The 15,883-nt window shown below is 32.3% G+C and overlaps 1 protein-coding gene across 1 annotated transcript; it reads right to left on the bottom strand.

Annotated features, from left to right (window-relative positions):
* Positions 1-1,625: 1,625 nt before the first annotated feature.
* Positions 1,626-5,213, bottom strand: LOC134698689 (uncharacterized protein K02A2.6-like). The gene has a single exon (XM_063560510.1). It carries the CDS (start codon positions 5,211-5,213, stop codon positions 1,626-1,628), a length of 3,588 nt encoding a protein of 1,195 aa, XP_063416580.1.
* Positions 5,214-15,883: the final 10,670 nt, after the last annotated feature.

Raw genomic sequence — 15,883 nt, 5'->3', positions numbered from 1 at the left:
TATGTCAAAGAGACAAGAACCCGACCAAAGAACAGAAAAAGCAACCGAAGGCCTCCAATGGGTCTTATATATACCCAATCTATATGAAGTTTTACCTCCTTCAAGGACATTATGCTTCGTTGAGCTATTCAAGACTTTAGAAAAAAATCTTTTTTTCTTTAATATTTAACCAAAAAAAATATTTTTTTTTAACGATAATAATTATTTGTCGATTATGTATAAATTTAGAAACACAATAAACTATAGACAAGAAGTAATATATATGGCATTTCTAAGATTTAAATTGACGGAATTTGATGAGAATGTCATCACAGTGAGAGGTTTAGCGATATAAAACCAGGTTTAATCCACCATTTTCTACATTTGAGAATGCCTGTACCAAGTCAGGAATATGACAGTTCTCGTCCATTCGTTTTTTATGTGTTTTTCTCATTTGATTTCGCCATGTGATAATAGACCTTCCGATTAGATTGTCCTCTGAGTTCCTTATTTTTGTGATTTTACTTTTTCGAAGATAATAGTTGGAATTTTCCAGAATAAAGTTGATAATCCCAAGATTAAAGTTGGAAATTCAAAAATTAAAGTTGGTAATATCAAAATTGATTATTCCAAAGTTTAAATTTGATAATTCTAAAATTAAAGTTCATTACTAGTATTCCAAGATTAAAGATGATAATTTCAAAATTTATGCTGGAAATAGTAAGATTAAAGTTGATAGTTCAAAGAAAAAAAGTCAACAATTTGAGAGAAAAAAATAACGAAGGATGTCCCTTATACGCTTCCATATGACGAGATAGAACTATCAAGCAGGTAAATATTTAAGTTGAACATGACTGCCCTTTTTTAAAAAGCTTTCGATGTCGACCGAATCTTATTTAAATATTTCGTTATAATTATCTGTATCAGGAATCAAGGTATTACGTAATTCACAGTATTTCAGATTTCTGTGGAATTTGTATTTGTTTTGTATGCAATTCTTTGAAATACACTTGGCCATCATAATTAATTATACGTAATATGCAGGGGGTACAAAATAGAGATACTCTAAACAATATAGCATAATTGTGAAACCGACTGTAATATCTTTGCTATGTAATAATACAATCCAGTTTCTATAACTAATTTATTAACAAGTACATCGTTTGATGGTCAGACTACAGAATGACAACATGTGTATAAGAACTTCAATTGATCTATTTAATTGCATGTTTATTTAAGAACGTGCAGACATGTGAGAGTTGCTGATCTGTCAATTATAATTACTGTAACAGATAATACGGTAATAAAGTGTGGTGAACTTTATAACACTTCTCCTTCCTTAGATAAAAACAAATTAAAAACAAATTAACTCAATTACAGAAAATTAATTTCTTTTCACGGCTACTGATTGATAAGTCCATATCAGTTTGTAAACAAATAAAAATGACAGATCACAAAGATTCATTCGTTAAAGTTTGTCTGCACTGAAACTATAATGTCCTACTATGAAAATAAAAATAAAAATGTTCGCACTGGTCTTGTTGTTATTTCTTACACTAATTGATATGTACACACATGCACTGCGAAGTACGTAATGCACTCCAAACGGTTGCGAGGATTATTATGCCTCTTTATAAATCAACCATTTATTTTAACACAAAATCCTTTAAATGCGATGGTTCTTTTCTTATTCTCTTCGGATAGCGTGGTTCCATTTGTTCAGTCTTGTTTGACGGTTTCTCGATTTGCGGTTGTTCGGTCTCAGGAGTACTTATCGGTATAGTTATTTCTGGCTCAAACAAATCACTGTCATTGTCATATTTTTCTTCATTTTCGTTGTTTGTGCAATCCAAGTTTCGTACTCTGATGTGGTCAATATGTCTCCGAATGACACGTCCATCTTGCAATTTAATATGAAATGAAAGTGGTCCTGATTGTTTTATAACTTCTCCCGGAATCCATTTAATCTTCGAACCAATTGCGAAATTTCGGGCAAATACTCCCTGTCCTACATTAATTTGTCTGTTCACAGATTTCTTATCGTGATAATGTTTTTGTTTTTGTTGTCTCTCCTGAACTCGCTTCTCGATATTTGGAAAAACTAAATCTAGACGCGACTTGAGTTTCCTTTTCATAAGCAATTCTGATGGTGCCAATCCTGTCGTTGTTTGTGGCGTTATACGGTAGTTGAAAAGAAAACGGTTCAACTTTTCCTGGACAGTTCCTTCTTTGATTTTCTTCATACCTTCTTTGAAACTCTGAACTGCTCGTTCAGCACAACCATTACTAGCTGGATGCCACGGCGCGGAAGTACGATGTTCAATTCCATTTGATTTCACATAATCGGCGAATTCCTTGCTAGTAAATGCGCCTCCATTATCACTAATAATGAGATCACATAATCCATGTGTTGCAAACGTTTGTTCAAGTTTTGCAATCGTAGCTTCGGATGTTGTAGAATTCATTACGTATATGTCTATCCATTTTGAATACGCATCAACCATAATTAGAAATGATTTGTTCATGAATGGTCCTGCAAAGTCTATGTGTATTCTCGACCACGGATGGCTCGGATATTCCCACGGATGTAACGGTGCTTCTGCTGGTAACTTGCGGTTTTCCTGACAACTATAACAATTAACTACAGTTAATTCCAAGTCATTGTCCATTCCCGGCCACCATATGTAGCTTCTTGCTAGACTTTTCATTCTAGTAATCCCTGGATGTCCTTGGTGTAATTCATTTAACATGGCTTCACGTCCTGGTTGTGGTATAATTACTCTTCCTCCCCACAATATGCATCCGTCCTGACTACACAGTTCAGTTTTTCTACTAAAATACGGTCTCATGTCTTCACTTGGACATTTTGACGGCCATCCATTCAAAATGTATCTAAGAACCATAGATAGTATTGTGTCCTTGCGTGTCCACTTTTGAATTTGTTTAGCATCAACTGGCGTAGTGGCTAAATGTTCCATTAATAATATAGTATCACCTGGCGTTGGTGTCTTTTCAATGTTTGTTTTCAGCGGAAGTCTACTTAGTCCATCCGCATTACCATTCAAACTCCCTTCTTTGTATACAATCGTGTACTCATATGCAGCTAACGTCAGTGCCCACCTTTGAATTCGAGATGCGGCCATTGTCGGTATAGGTTTATCTTCTCGAAATAAACCTATGAGCGGCTTGTGATCGGTTATGATTGTAACGGGGTGTCCATACAAATATTGATGAAATTTCTTGATACCAAATATTATTGCAAGACTCTCCTTCTCAAGAACGGAATAATTCTTCTCTGCTGAAGAAAGTGTTCGAGATGTATAAGCTATTGGTTTGTCAATGCCGTCGTCCATTTTATGCGAAAGTACGGCGCCTAATCCATACGGAGATGCATCACATGCTAAGATTAATTTCTTTTTCGGATCGAAATGTACAAGTACTGATGCGGATTTCAACAGCTGTTTTGACTCTACGAACGCTTTTTCCTGTTCTTTTCCCCAACTCCATTTTGTGTCTTTCTGTAGAAGTACATGTAGCGGCTTTAACAAGTGAGACAAATTCGCTAAGAATCTATTGTAATAGTTCAGCATTCCAAGATAAGCTTTCAGTTCTGTCACGTTTGTCGGACTTGGTGCTTTATCGATCGCCTCAACTTTACTCTCGACTGGATAGATTCCGTGTTTGTTTATTTTAAATCCCAAATAAACAACTTCTTCGGCCATGAACACACATTTCTGTTTCTTTAACCGAATTCCGATTCTCTTAAATCTAGACAATACCTCAGAAAGAGTATTTATATGTTCCTCTCTTGTTTTACCCGTTATCAGTATATCATCTACTCGAACCAAAATATTGGCTATACCTTGCACAACATTTTCAAGTGTTCTTTGGAAAATACCTGGGCTGGACGCTTCACCATACGGAAGTCTATTGTATCTGAATAAACCCTTATGCGTGTTTATAGTCACATACCTCTTACTGTCCTCATCAAGTTCAATTTTTTGATATGCTTGATTTAAGTCCAATTTTGTATATTCTTGTCCTCCTCCAAGCGTTGCGTATAAATCCTCTGTTTTAGGAATCGGGTAATTGTCTAACTTTGAAACGGCATTAACGGTTACCTTGTAGTCACCACAAATTCTAATAGATCCGTTCTCTTTAACTACGGGTACTATCGGAGCGGCCCAGTCGGAAAATTCTACTTGTTGAATCTGACCCTCCTTCTCAAGACGTTCAAGTTCCATCTCCACTTTATCCTTTAACGCATACGGCAAAGGGCGAGCCTTGAAATATTTCGGTACGGCACTCTCATCGACATAAATCTTGGCTTTCATGCCTTTTACAGTTCCAAGTTCATCTTTGAAAACCTCCTTATTTGCTTCCAAGATCACATTTAAATTCCTCGATTGATTATCACTTCCAACGACGGAGAAAATATCCTTCCAATCCAGTTGGAGTTTGTTCAACCAGTCTCGGCCTAGTAAATTCGGACCTTTACGCTTCACTATCAGTAATGGTAATTTTGAACTTTCCTTCTTGTAGATGACATTGACGATTGCACGTCCTATTACAGGAATCTGCTCTCCCATATATGTTCGGAGTTTAGCACTTGTCGGTTCGATTCTGAATTTCGACTTATATTCCTTGTAAGTATCCTCGCTCATGATAGATACGGACGCTCCTGTATCTATTTCCATGGCTATTTCACATTCATTCACATTGATTTGCACTTTATATGCCTCATTAGATTTATTTCCAAAATGAAAAACTGAGTAAACTTCATTTTCACTTTCACTTTCGCTAGTTTCATCCTGCTCCATGAAATGAGCACGTGGTTTAAAACGTGATTTAAACTCTCTGTGATTTTCACTTAACTTCCCATTGTCAGATTTGCTACGGCATATCTTTGCGATATTTCCTTTCTTTTTACAGCTGTGGCATTTTACATCCTTAAACCTGCATTCAGCGGCTAAGTGATTTTCTCCACACCGGTAACAATCTACTTGTTTCGAATTTCCAGAGTTGTTTCTTGTATATGATTTTGAAACTTTATTGATTTGTTTCTGAAATGTTCCATTTGTCCCACTCGCTTGGATGTCCTGTGCATTCTTCTCTGCAGTCTCCATAGCGGTAGCAATTTCCAATGTCTTATCAAATGTTAAATTCGGCTCTGCTAGCAGCCTCCTCTGTATACGGTCACTCTTTATCCCGACGACTAACCTGTCACGTAACATCGCATTTAACGTGTCACCATAATTACAGTGTTCTGTCAGACTTCTTAGTGCTGCAATAAATGTCCTCACTGACTCATCGCTGTGTCTTGTTCTACTGTTAAATTTAAATCTTTATGATGGTACTGGATCTCGGTGGTCTTTCACTAGTTTTGTTAAATCGGCCAGTGACTTCGTTCCTGGTTTGGCTGGTGCTAATAAATCCCTTATTAATTTGTAGGTATTCTTCCCACATACACTTAAGAAAATATCCCTTTTCTGGTCTTCTTCGTCTATCTCATTAGCATTAAAATAATGTTCCATACGTTCTACATATTGTGTCCAATCTTCGGATTCATCAAAAATGTCTAATTTCCCGTAAGTCGGCATTCTCACTTGTAGAAATTCACATTTATTTTAATATTCATTTTTTTCCTCGTCGCCAAATGTGTAATATCTTTGCTATGTAATAATACAATCCAGTTTCTATAACTAATTTATTAACAAGTACATCGTTTGATGGTCAGACTACAGAATGACAACATGTGTATAAGAACTTCAATTGATCTATTTAATTGCATGTTTATTTAAGAACGTGCAGACATGTGAGAGTTGCTGATCTGTCAATTATAATTACTGTAACAGATGATACGGTAATAAAGTGTGGTGAACTTTATAACACCGACCTATGAATGTTAAGAATGTGCGTAGAGATGATTATTTTAGAATAAAAAATAAAACTTCGTTAATTTGATGCGTTTTTTATTTTAGCCCTATCTAAATTTAGAACAACGAATAACAAAATATGAATGTCAAGAATAGATCAGTTTATCTAAATGCGATGATGATTAATACTGCGAACTACTCTCCAAAAGAGAGTTTTATGTACTAACATATAGGAATTATGAAATAAAAATTAATGTTGCAACACTTATTATACATTTAAGAATATTAATAATGAACCCAGTTGCATTTAGAAAACATTCCTGGAAAAGCCGATATTTTGCACAGTTACAGATGTTAAATATAGTACTGGTACAATATTTATCAAAGGTACCGGGATTATAATTTGAATACACCAGCTACATAAAGACTCATCAATGACGCTCAGATCAAAACATGTATAAAGCCAAACAAGTATAAAGTTGCAAAGCTTTGAGGATCCAAAATTCCAAGAAGTTGTGCCAAATACGACTAAGGTAATACATTCCTGGGATAAGAAAAGCCTTAGTTTTTCTAAACAAAGTTTTGTAACAGGAAATTTAATACAATGACCATATACTTGATATTCATGTCAACACCGAAGTGCTGGCAATATGAATCATTAAAAATAATAAGCATGCTTTGAAATATCTTGAAGGAATTGCATGCACTAAAAAGTAAAAACACAAAAATACTGAACTCCGAGAAAAATTCAAAAAGGAAAATCCAAAATCAAAAGGCAAAATCAAAAGTCCAAACACATCAAACGAATGGATAACAACTGTCATATTCCTGACTTGGAACAGGCATTTTCTAATGTAGAAAATGGTGGAATGCACCTGGTTTTATAGCTAGCTAAACCTCTTACTTGTATGACAGGCTCATCAAAGAATGCAAGAATATACTAAGTGCAAACTATTTTATAAACTCATCATAGATACCAGGACTAAATTTTGTATATACGCCAGACGCGCGTTTCGTCTACAAAAGACTCATCAGTGACGCTCGAATCTAAAAAAGTTAAAGGCCAAAAAAAGTACGAAGTTGAAGAGCATTAAGGACCACAATCCCTAAAAGTTGTTTGTTTTTGTTTTCAACTCCTTTATATTCTATCAGTTGTAAAACCATATCTAAGGCATAAGCACTCGAACGCACTAAAAGATAGTGTATATGGTTTACATTCTAAGCTAAAGCAAGATTTGGAACTGATGTCCGTTGTTTGTTACTATTATTGTACTGTTTCACAACTACCAATTATGTTTTGATGAATGGTTATTGCTCAAACATCTTTTTCCTCCGAAATTTTGAACTCGAAAGGAAATCTTTTGTCATAGATTTTCAACTTTTTTAAAGTTAACATCAATAGTTACACTTATATAAGTGACTTTACAATAGATACTACTCAACAATGTTTAAAGACCCGTAGTCAAAATTTGATTTAAATCAACGTAAGATATGTTTTGCTCTTTAAACAGTCGTGTTACAATGTAAGGATTTGTTTTATAACAGTTAAGACATATTCGAAAACACACCATATATGTTTGATATATAATCATATAATTGATATTCTTAAATACAAGAAAAACTAAATCAAATATTGTCATTTTCCTTTAATAATTATCTTTATCAAATTGATGTTTAAATATTTACTGAAAATGTATACCATAGTATATATATTTACTTATAACAGTTTATGTAAATGACATTAAGAAACGCGTTTATAAAGGCAATTGAGGGATTAACATACAAGAAAAGGGTAAAAGAGTATGCCAGTTATAAGACAAGCATTAATGATAGAGGTGATTTGGAAGATGAAGTAACTACTGCTTTAATAAAGATATATAAAGCAGTGTTTATGTGACAAAGGACAAACACATGGTCTCCATATCCTTATCCCATTTTTAACAGCTATCGAAAAGAACGATTTCATTTTGTATGCTTCAATGATAACATCAGTGTCGGGGTTTTGGTTTTAAAAAAAGCGGACTGATAAAAACGCAGGATATAATATGGAAAACAATTGATATGACGACTTCATTCAAAATGCCATTGAAAACATGCATTTTGATTTATATTTTATCGTCTGATTCGATCTTCTTTATCTGCAGTCAATTTCTGTCACGTTTACATTTGAATAGACAAAGTGGTTAGATTTTTAATTCTATATCAAAAGTAGCTCCTACAGATGTATTCTTGTTATATAATACACGTGGCTATATAGCTTGTCCACGTGTAGATTCACGTGTGATTGTTTATTAACTTTAATAAACATTGACCATTGGTCGAAATTGACCTTTAACTTATGTTAAAATTTGAGTTTAAGTTGCAACTTATGTTGCAAGAATTTTGAAATTGGGAATAGTTTTTTTATTTTGTTAGTCAAACTAAATATAACTTTATACTGTTTATGTTTTATCTTTTTAGATAGTTCTACATGGCGGTGACCTGTTCAGATGTCATATGTGACGGACTTTTTATATATTTGTTTGTTTATAAAAAAAAATATAAATTTAGCTGCACAACTTGATAGATGATCGAGGGTTAGCTGCACAAAAGTGTGAATACAAAATTGAATCATAAAACATGTTTACTCCTACTATCGTTAAAATAATCATCTATGGTAGACATATAGGCTTATGGTTTTCGTACATTGAACCCAGTGTGAATCAAAAAGTTAATTTATCACTGAACATGAAATGTTGATGATCCAAAAATGATATCAAGGAATTCGCCGTATGTGATTGTCCACCCGAGATGCAAACGTTATTTTACTACTCTTTTTTTTTATGATTTTTTATTTTCGAAATGTAAAACGGTCAGAACAGTTCTTTTTATTTTGCAGTTTAAATGCAATGTATTGAAAGAGATCGATCTCGATCGATCTTGCTTTCGCAAATGTTTACACGAACTGTTCTTTTTAAGGTCGATTCAAATAAAAATGGGTTCAATTTCTTTCAAATGTAAACGGGGACTAAGATCACCGTACATGCTCCATCGTTTCAATTTTATATTCCCAAACAAACATTTTCATTGAACTATAAGATTCTTTCTCAGCTCAACGGCTCTTTCTTTATGTACGTAACATAGTGCGTTTTTGTTCAATTTGCTTAGCAGTGACACTGAACAACTCTTCATGTCATTTAACACTATACAAAACAGTAGATGTGTGATGATTTCCAATGCATCAATTATTCAACAAAATTCAATTGAAGACGACGTGAGTCACTGTATATCTGATTAAAGTCGAACATATGTTTTCGTGAGACAGCTTCTTAATATCAATGTCCTTAAACAAGTTCAGTATCCCACATAGATAGAATTTCTGTATATGTTAAAAAGTAAAATCACAAAAATACTGAACTCAGAGGAAAATCAATTTGGAAAGTCCATAATCACATGGCAAAATCAAAAAACAAAACGCATCAAAAACGAATGGACAAGAACTGTCATATTCCTGACTTGGTACAGGCATTTTCAAATGTAGAAAATGGTGGATTAAACCTGGTTCTATAGCGCTAACCCTCTCACTTTAATAACAGTCTCATCAAATTCCGTTACATTTACATGATGCGTTAAATAAACAGTCACAATCAATAAAATAGTCAAAATATGGGAACATCAGTCATCATCGTATAACAATTTAACAGGACACAACAACATCTACTATCTACGAACACATGGATTGATTTGAGTGTCTGACGTCAGAAAAATTATATACGTCACATAAATTTGTCGTTCAATGTGCATACAATAGTTATCAAAAGTACCTGGATTATAAACAATTTTAAATTTTACATAGGCAATGAGCGCAGACAGGGTTAAAAAATCAAAAGTATGTAAGAATAAATTACAGAAATCAAACTAGTCCAAAAGTTATACATAGAATTTATGAGAATCCAAAACTTTTAAAAGGAACAATTTAACAGGACACAAAAACCTATCCACGAACACATGGATCTACTTGAGTGTCCGACGTCAGAAAAATTATATACGTCACATAAATTTGTCGTTCAATGTGCATACAAACAATTTTAAAATTTACATAGGCAATGTACGCATACAGGGTTAAAAAATCAAAAGTATGTAAGAATAAATTACAGAAATAGACCGAGATTCAAACTAGTCCAAAAATTATACATAGAATATATGAGAATCCAAAACTTTTTAAAAGGGAACAATTTAACAGGACACAATAACATCTACTGTCTAAGAACACATGGATTGATTTGAGTGTCTGACGTTAGAAAAATTATATACGTCACATAAATTTGATGTTCAATGTGCATACAAACAATTTAACTTTAAAGGTAAAGTGTATGCACCCTCCATGTCGGCTTAATTTTGTTGCGCTTCCGAAATTTGTTATTGTTCTATTTCGTCTTTATTCATCCATATATCGTAACGTATATTTAGACAACAGTTCAGATAGTTATCAAAGGTACCAGGATAATAATTTGAAACACCAGACGCGCGTTTTGTCTACATGACTCATCAGTTACGTTCAGATGAAAAAAGTTTTTTAACCAAACAAGTACATAGTTGAAGATCATTGAAGCCCCAAACATTCCAAAGAGTTGCGACAAATACAGCTACGGTAATCTATGCCTGGAATAAGAAAATCCTGAGTATTTCGAAAAATTATTACTTTTATGACAGGAAATTTATTAAATGAGTTGTATTACTTGTGTCAAATCTTATATCATGTTAAAAAATTCTATGATAAAGTAAAAATCATTAACCTGCTAATATGAAATAATGGCGTGCTATCATTACCTTTACCTTGTTGTAACTTATGTTTGTGATTATTTTTAAATTGGGATTAATCTACATTAGACCAATATCGCTTGAGTCCCCTAAAGTTTATGAATGACCTATACTCTATAATTATTTTAAGTCGTCGGCTGTTTTTTCGTTAATGATTTCATATAACTTCATCAACATTTTAGGAAGACTCAATCATGGGCAAAACTCAAATCAAGTTGTACAGAATTTCAATGCAGATAGAAAGAAAAGTTACGCATTGGTATTATCAATATATTGACAATTTAATATACATTTAAAAATACCACACGCAGTGAATAGACGACAACAGTATAATGGTAACCCTTATCAATATGTCTATAAAATCATTTTAAATACAATTACAAAAATGAACACATAAAACTTTCTTTGTTATATCCTTACACAAAGTAAGTGATTGAAATTTAACTTTAATATCGTGTTGTTCTTTTGGATTCACATCTAAAACTGTACCGGTTTGAAGACAATTACTAGTCCACATACGTCAATTTCAGACCTTCTTTACAGGTAATGGAAAGGTATAGTTGATAGCTGTAAAATGCTTATGTTTCTTAAACTTCATCCATACAATAATGATAAAGGATATTAAAGCAAAATTTAATATTAACTTTTAAAAGTTAGTGGATAAAATGTGTGTCGTAGGAGGAAACTGCAATTGCATTCAGAGCATATTTTTTACCAATGATGTTGTCCATTCGCAAGACACTCCGTCAGATGTTTGTAATATTAATTTAGAAATTTGCCCTTAACAAATTCCGTTTTTTTTTATACCACCCTCCTCACCCCACCTTTTTCCACATTAAAAAAAATCCCAATGCTCTTATGCATAAACACCCATGAACGTATATTGCGAAAATCCTTTCAAATATATTTTAGCTTGAGGTTGTAGAAAATAATATAAAAAGCATACGTATATTCAAGCAACAGTTTTATTTTTGTAATTGATGATCAAATCTTATTATTGATAGAGTCAATGAAAGAATGAGTATTACAAGATTTCCGCTATATTTCAGAAACTGACTTTCATTTGGACAAAATGGGACTGTTTAATTTTTATTTGAATATAAAAAAAAATATGCAAATACATGTCCCTTCTGGGTTGAGAAAATTGGACATTGTATGGTGCAACCAATTCTTGACTTTGACTGTAACATTTATGTCACAACCTTGTTTGAGTAAAAATGCTTATTATTACTAGATGTGACAGTTATGACACTTTTCTAGCATCAAAATGTTTTTTCTAAGTAGATATACTAGAATGTGTTATAAAATTTATTAATTGATTAAATTGAAAACTTTTCTATCAGTTTAATTTGAAGAACTAAATTACTATGTTTTGTATTTTGAGAGGTGATTTACAAGAATTTCTTTGAGAAAAAAATGGAAATCCTTCTAAATCCTTATCCCTTATGTGTGTAATGTTTATTGTCATATCGGATGAATAAAATACGTATTATAAAATTTTGACCTATTCTCAAGGTAACACACTGCCCTAAATGATTTTTATCCGCACTTAGTAAAGCTGCATTGAGACACATTTCATCAAGATATGTTTTCTCATGTCATAGCTATCATGTTGAGACAAATTGCTGTATAATAGTATTTGTGTAGATTATTAGTTGCACATAGCAACGGGAATGTATTTTTATAAGATTTAGTCACGATAGACAAACTAACCCTAAAATAATTTTCTCAATATTGTGAGATTAAAATGTCTATTAAACGGATATCGTTAAACAATTAACTCATATCAAAGCACTACGTAAAATATATGTTATGATCAAAACTAATGAAAAGCACTAAAATGAATAAAATATATGAGCATATATTCTTTCTTTTGTTATATATTCATATCTTTTACCTATCACATCTAAGTTTAATTATTCGTGAAGTTCTATTTGTTTGATATCTGATACATCTTCGTAATAGGGATCAAATCTTGATCAAAGTAGTTTAAGACCCTCTGTGTCTGTTATTATGTTCGTTTAATGGTGTGGTAACTCTGATTTCATTTACTCTCATCTTAATCATTATTAAAGTTAAAATATTGATACCAACTTTTGTAGACTAAAGTATTTGTATATGTGTTTTTATGCTGTCACCGGTTAATCTTATGGTCGAGATGGAGTTCTAGTTAACGTTTGGGTTATGCTTTGTGATCGAGTAAAAGACCAATATTCTATTTAGAAATTTTCTAACAAGCACTTTGATTGGTAAATTGCCAATGAGACGACTCTCCACAAGAAACTGTTTTTTTTGTTATCTCCATTATTATGTTACCCTTTCGGAAATTTTTACCATAAAACTGTCTCCACGCATAATCATTTCTTAAATGAAAAGAATATTTAATGATCATGATCCTCAAAGATGAACATTTCGGCGATTTGTCGAATATATCATATATTCTGGAATCGAAGCCATGCATACAGTTGAAATACTGGATTTCCATGTATTGTTTCTTATTATTTTTTCCATGTTACTGCATTTTAAACCCCCCAAAAAATCAATATCACAATTCCTGGCTATATATGGCTTGTGTCAGCTTTACTTTAAAACATCCAAATCAAATAGTTATATACATCATTTCATTCAAAGATCATGTCCAAAAGTTATGCTACAGGAAAAAAATGGAAATTCTTGGATCGGATTTTTTCACTTTTTAAAAATAGACTGATTCAAAAATCTTTGCTTATAGAGAAGACAATTGGCTATTAATGAAAACCGTTCAAAATCGGAGTGATTTAAGAGAGAGAGAGAGAGAGAGAGAGAGAGAGAGAGAGAGAGAGAGAGAGAGAGAGAGAGAGATAGATACTTTGTTTTTACTTTCATATATATTTTAGTTGTAAATGAGAAGACACTCTTAATGATGAAACCAAAAGCTGAAATCTTTTTTTGACGAAATTTCCGATATTGTAAATTGTAACGAAACGTATGAAAGAAGAGAAGCCGCGAACAGTTGACTACAATTTAGCTAAATGGTTAGGGTGACTATTATAGTATTTTAACATGCAAGAACATCGTTTTCAACCTTCTTAATATTGATGTATTCTAAATTGTTTCTCAGTTAGAACAGAATGGTTTATGTAAAGACAAAACATATTTATTGGTTCATATATCTGCAATACGTACACGGTAAGAAAACAAAAAAATTATTTCTTATTTTTATAAATTTTTGATATGAATTTTTCAAATAACACAAATATATTTAATTTAAAGTTAATGTATTGGTTTGATCTATACCTAACAAAATTGATATATTCAGGTCGGCATTTTATGATAAATCTGAATTCATCAGTTGTAAGTATTTTTGGTCAATTTTATAAATTTCATGTTTACAAAACTTTGATTTTTTTCGAAAAACTAAGTTACCCCCAGACAAAGATTACCGTAGACGTATTTGGCACTACTTTTTTGAATTTTGTACTTGTTTGGCTTTATAAATATTTTGATATGAGCGTCAATGATGAGTCTCATGTAGACGAAATGCGCATCTGGCGTACTAAATTATAATCCTTGTACCTTTGATAACTATGAATATCAAGGATAACCTCTGTCGTATAAAAAAGAATAACTTTAATAAAAAATTCTTATATGATGTATCATGTATTTTGTCTCCATGCAATATTTTGTTTGTAAATCTCTTTAAATGTCTGAAGATGCCCGTTATTATTCTGAGGTTTACATGTTTTAATTAGTGTGACGTACAGTTCGTAATTATATTGTGCTGTATTTGTGTTCTGTTTTTAATTAATTTTAGATGTTCGTTGTTATTCTGTGGTTACCTATTGAAATGAACCATTATCTTATTTATTTATGCGTTTTTCTCTTCTCTGTTCTCCTCCGTTTCTTTATGCTGGTTCTGTCACGTAGTATTGTCATTTTAGCGATATAATTTTACATTGCCCTACAAGCAGGAGGTTTGGCTAGTCATAAAAAACCAGGTTCAAGCAATCATTTTTAAATGTCCTATACCAGGTCAGGAGTATGACAATTGTTTTTTTTTATGTGTTGGCGTTTGTTTTTGTTGCAATGCAATGATGGTTTCTACTGCTATGGCTTCTATATTTAATTTCTTTAAGATCGAATTTTTCTCAATGATTTCAATCTTAACCGTGGTGTTATTTGTGGAGTTTATGCCCCTGTGTTTCTCCGATTAACATGATACAAGCGGTCTTAATAATTTTTTCAACAACCTTCTGTCACGTAATAACTCGATTAAATAATTTCATCAATCAATTTAAGTTCATGAGTCATCTAGGCCATACTGTACCAGGATATCTTTCCATTTGCATAAACTCCAATAAGCAATCGTTTAGTGAAATATTGATTTATTCCAAGTAGAAACATGTTGGATACTTCTTCATTCTGCATGTAATATTGTATACCGATGTCTTAGTGAAGGATACCACATCGCTTGTTTTGTATCAACAATGTAAAAAATGATATATTTAAAGGGTTCCAGAAGTATATAATGAAAAAGCCCGCTTAATTTTACGTTTGTGGAAACGAGGGATTAGAATATTAAAATCGTAATTACACAAAATATTGGTTTGCTAATTGTGGTTGGTTTAGCTGTAACTATGAATGATAACGACGATAAGGTATTGCTAAAAACTTTATAAGATATATCTCTAATTCTATTAAAATTTATTCCTTTCCGAACCCATTGTATAAATAAATGTAATCAACTAGTGATTTCCGGTGATCTCAAAAGATCATTGGATGATTTAAAAGGTCATAACCCTATTAGATAACTGGATGGAAAAAATATGCGAACAAGTGTAAATGAAATTGACAACTTAGTGGAATGTGCATGACATATTTTGTGCATTTTTCTTTCATTAAGGCCTTTACAGCTCATTTCAAATTACCATTTCTAAAATCACTAGAAAGTTCCATCGAAACCTGTCTAAAAACTGCCACTAGATATTACTAAAATAATAATACTATAAAAGACGTTTTACTGTATAGTAGTCAAAATCTATAATTGTTATTTTGAAACGCATTACAAATTTGATAATGGCACACTTATTATAGTCTCCTTCTCCTTCCAATTGGATACACCAAGTATAAAAAAAAAGGTTTTTTCTTGTGTATGAAGGTTTGAAATACTATAAATATAGGACAGTTTCAAATATTAAATGGTTGATCATTTTAACTCACATGTGCAAGACAAAGTGCTGTCAAGAATG

Source organism: Mytilus trossulus, chromosome 1 (genome assembly GCF_036588685.1).
Source record: "Mytilus trossulus isolate FHL-02 chromosome 1, PNRI_Mtr1.1.1.hap1, whole genome shotgun sequence".
Lineage (NCBI taxonomy): Eukaryota > Metazoa > Mollusca > Bivalvia > Mytilida > Mytilidae > Mytilus > Mytilus trossulus.
The sequence above is the reverse complement of the archived record's forward strand: the minus strand, read 5'-3'. Positions and strand labels throughout refer to the sequence as shown.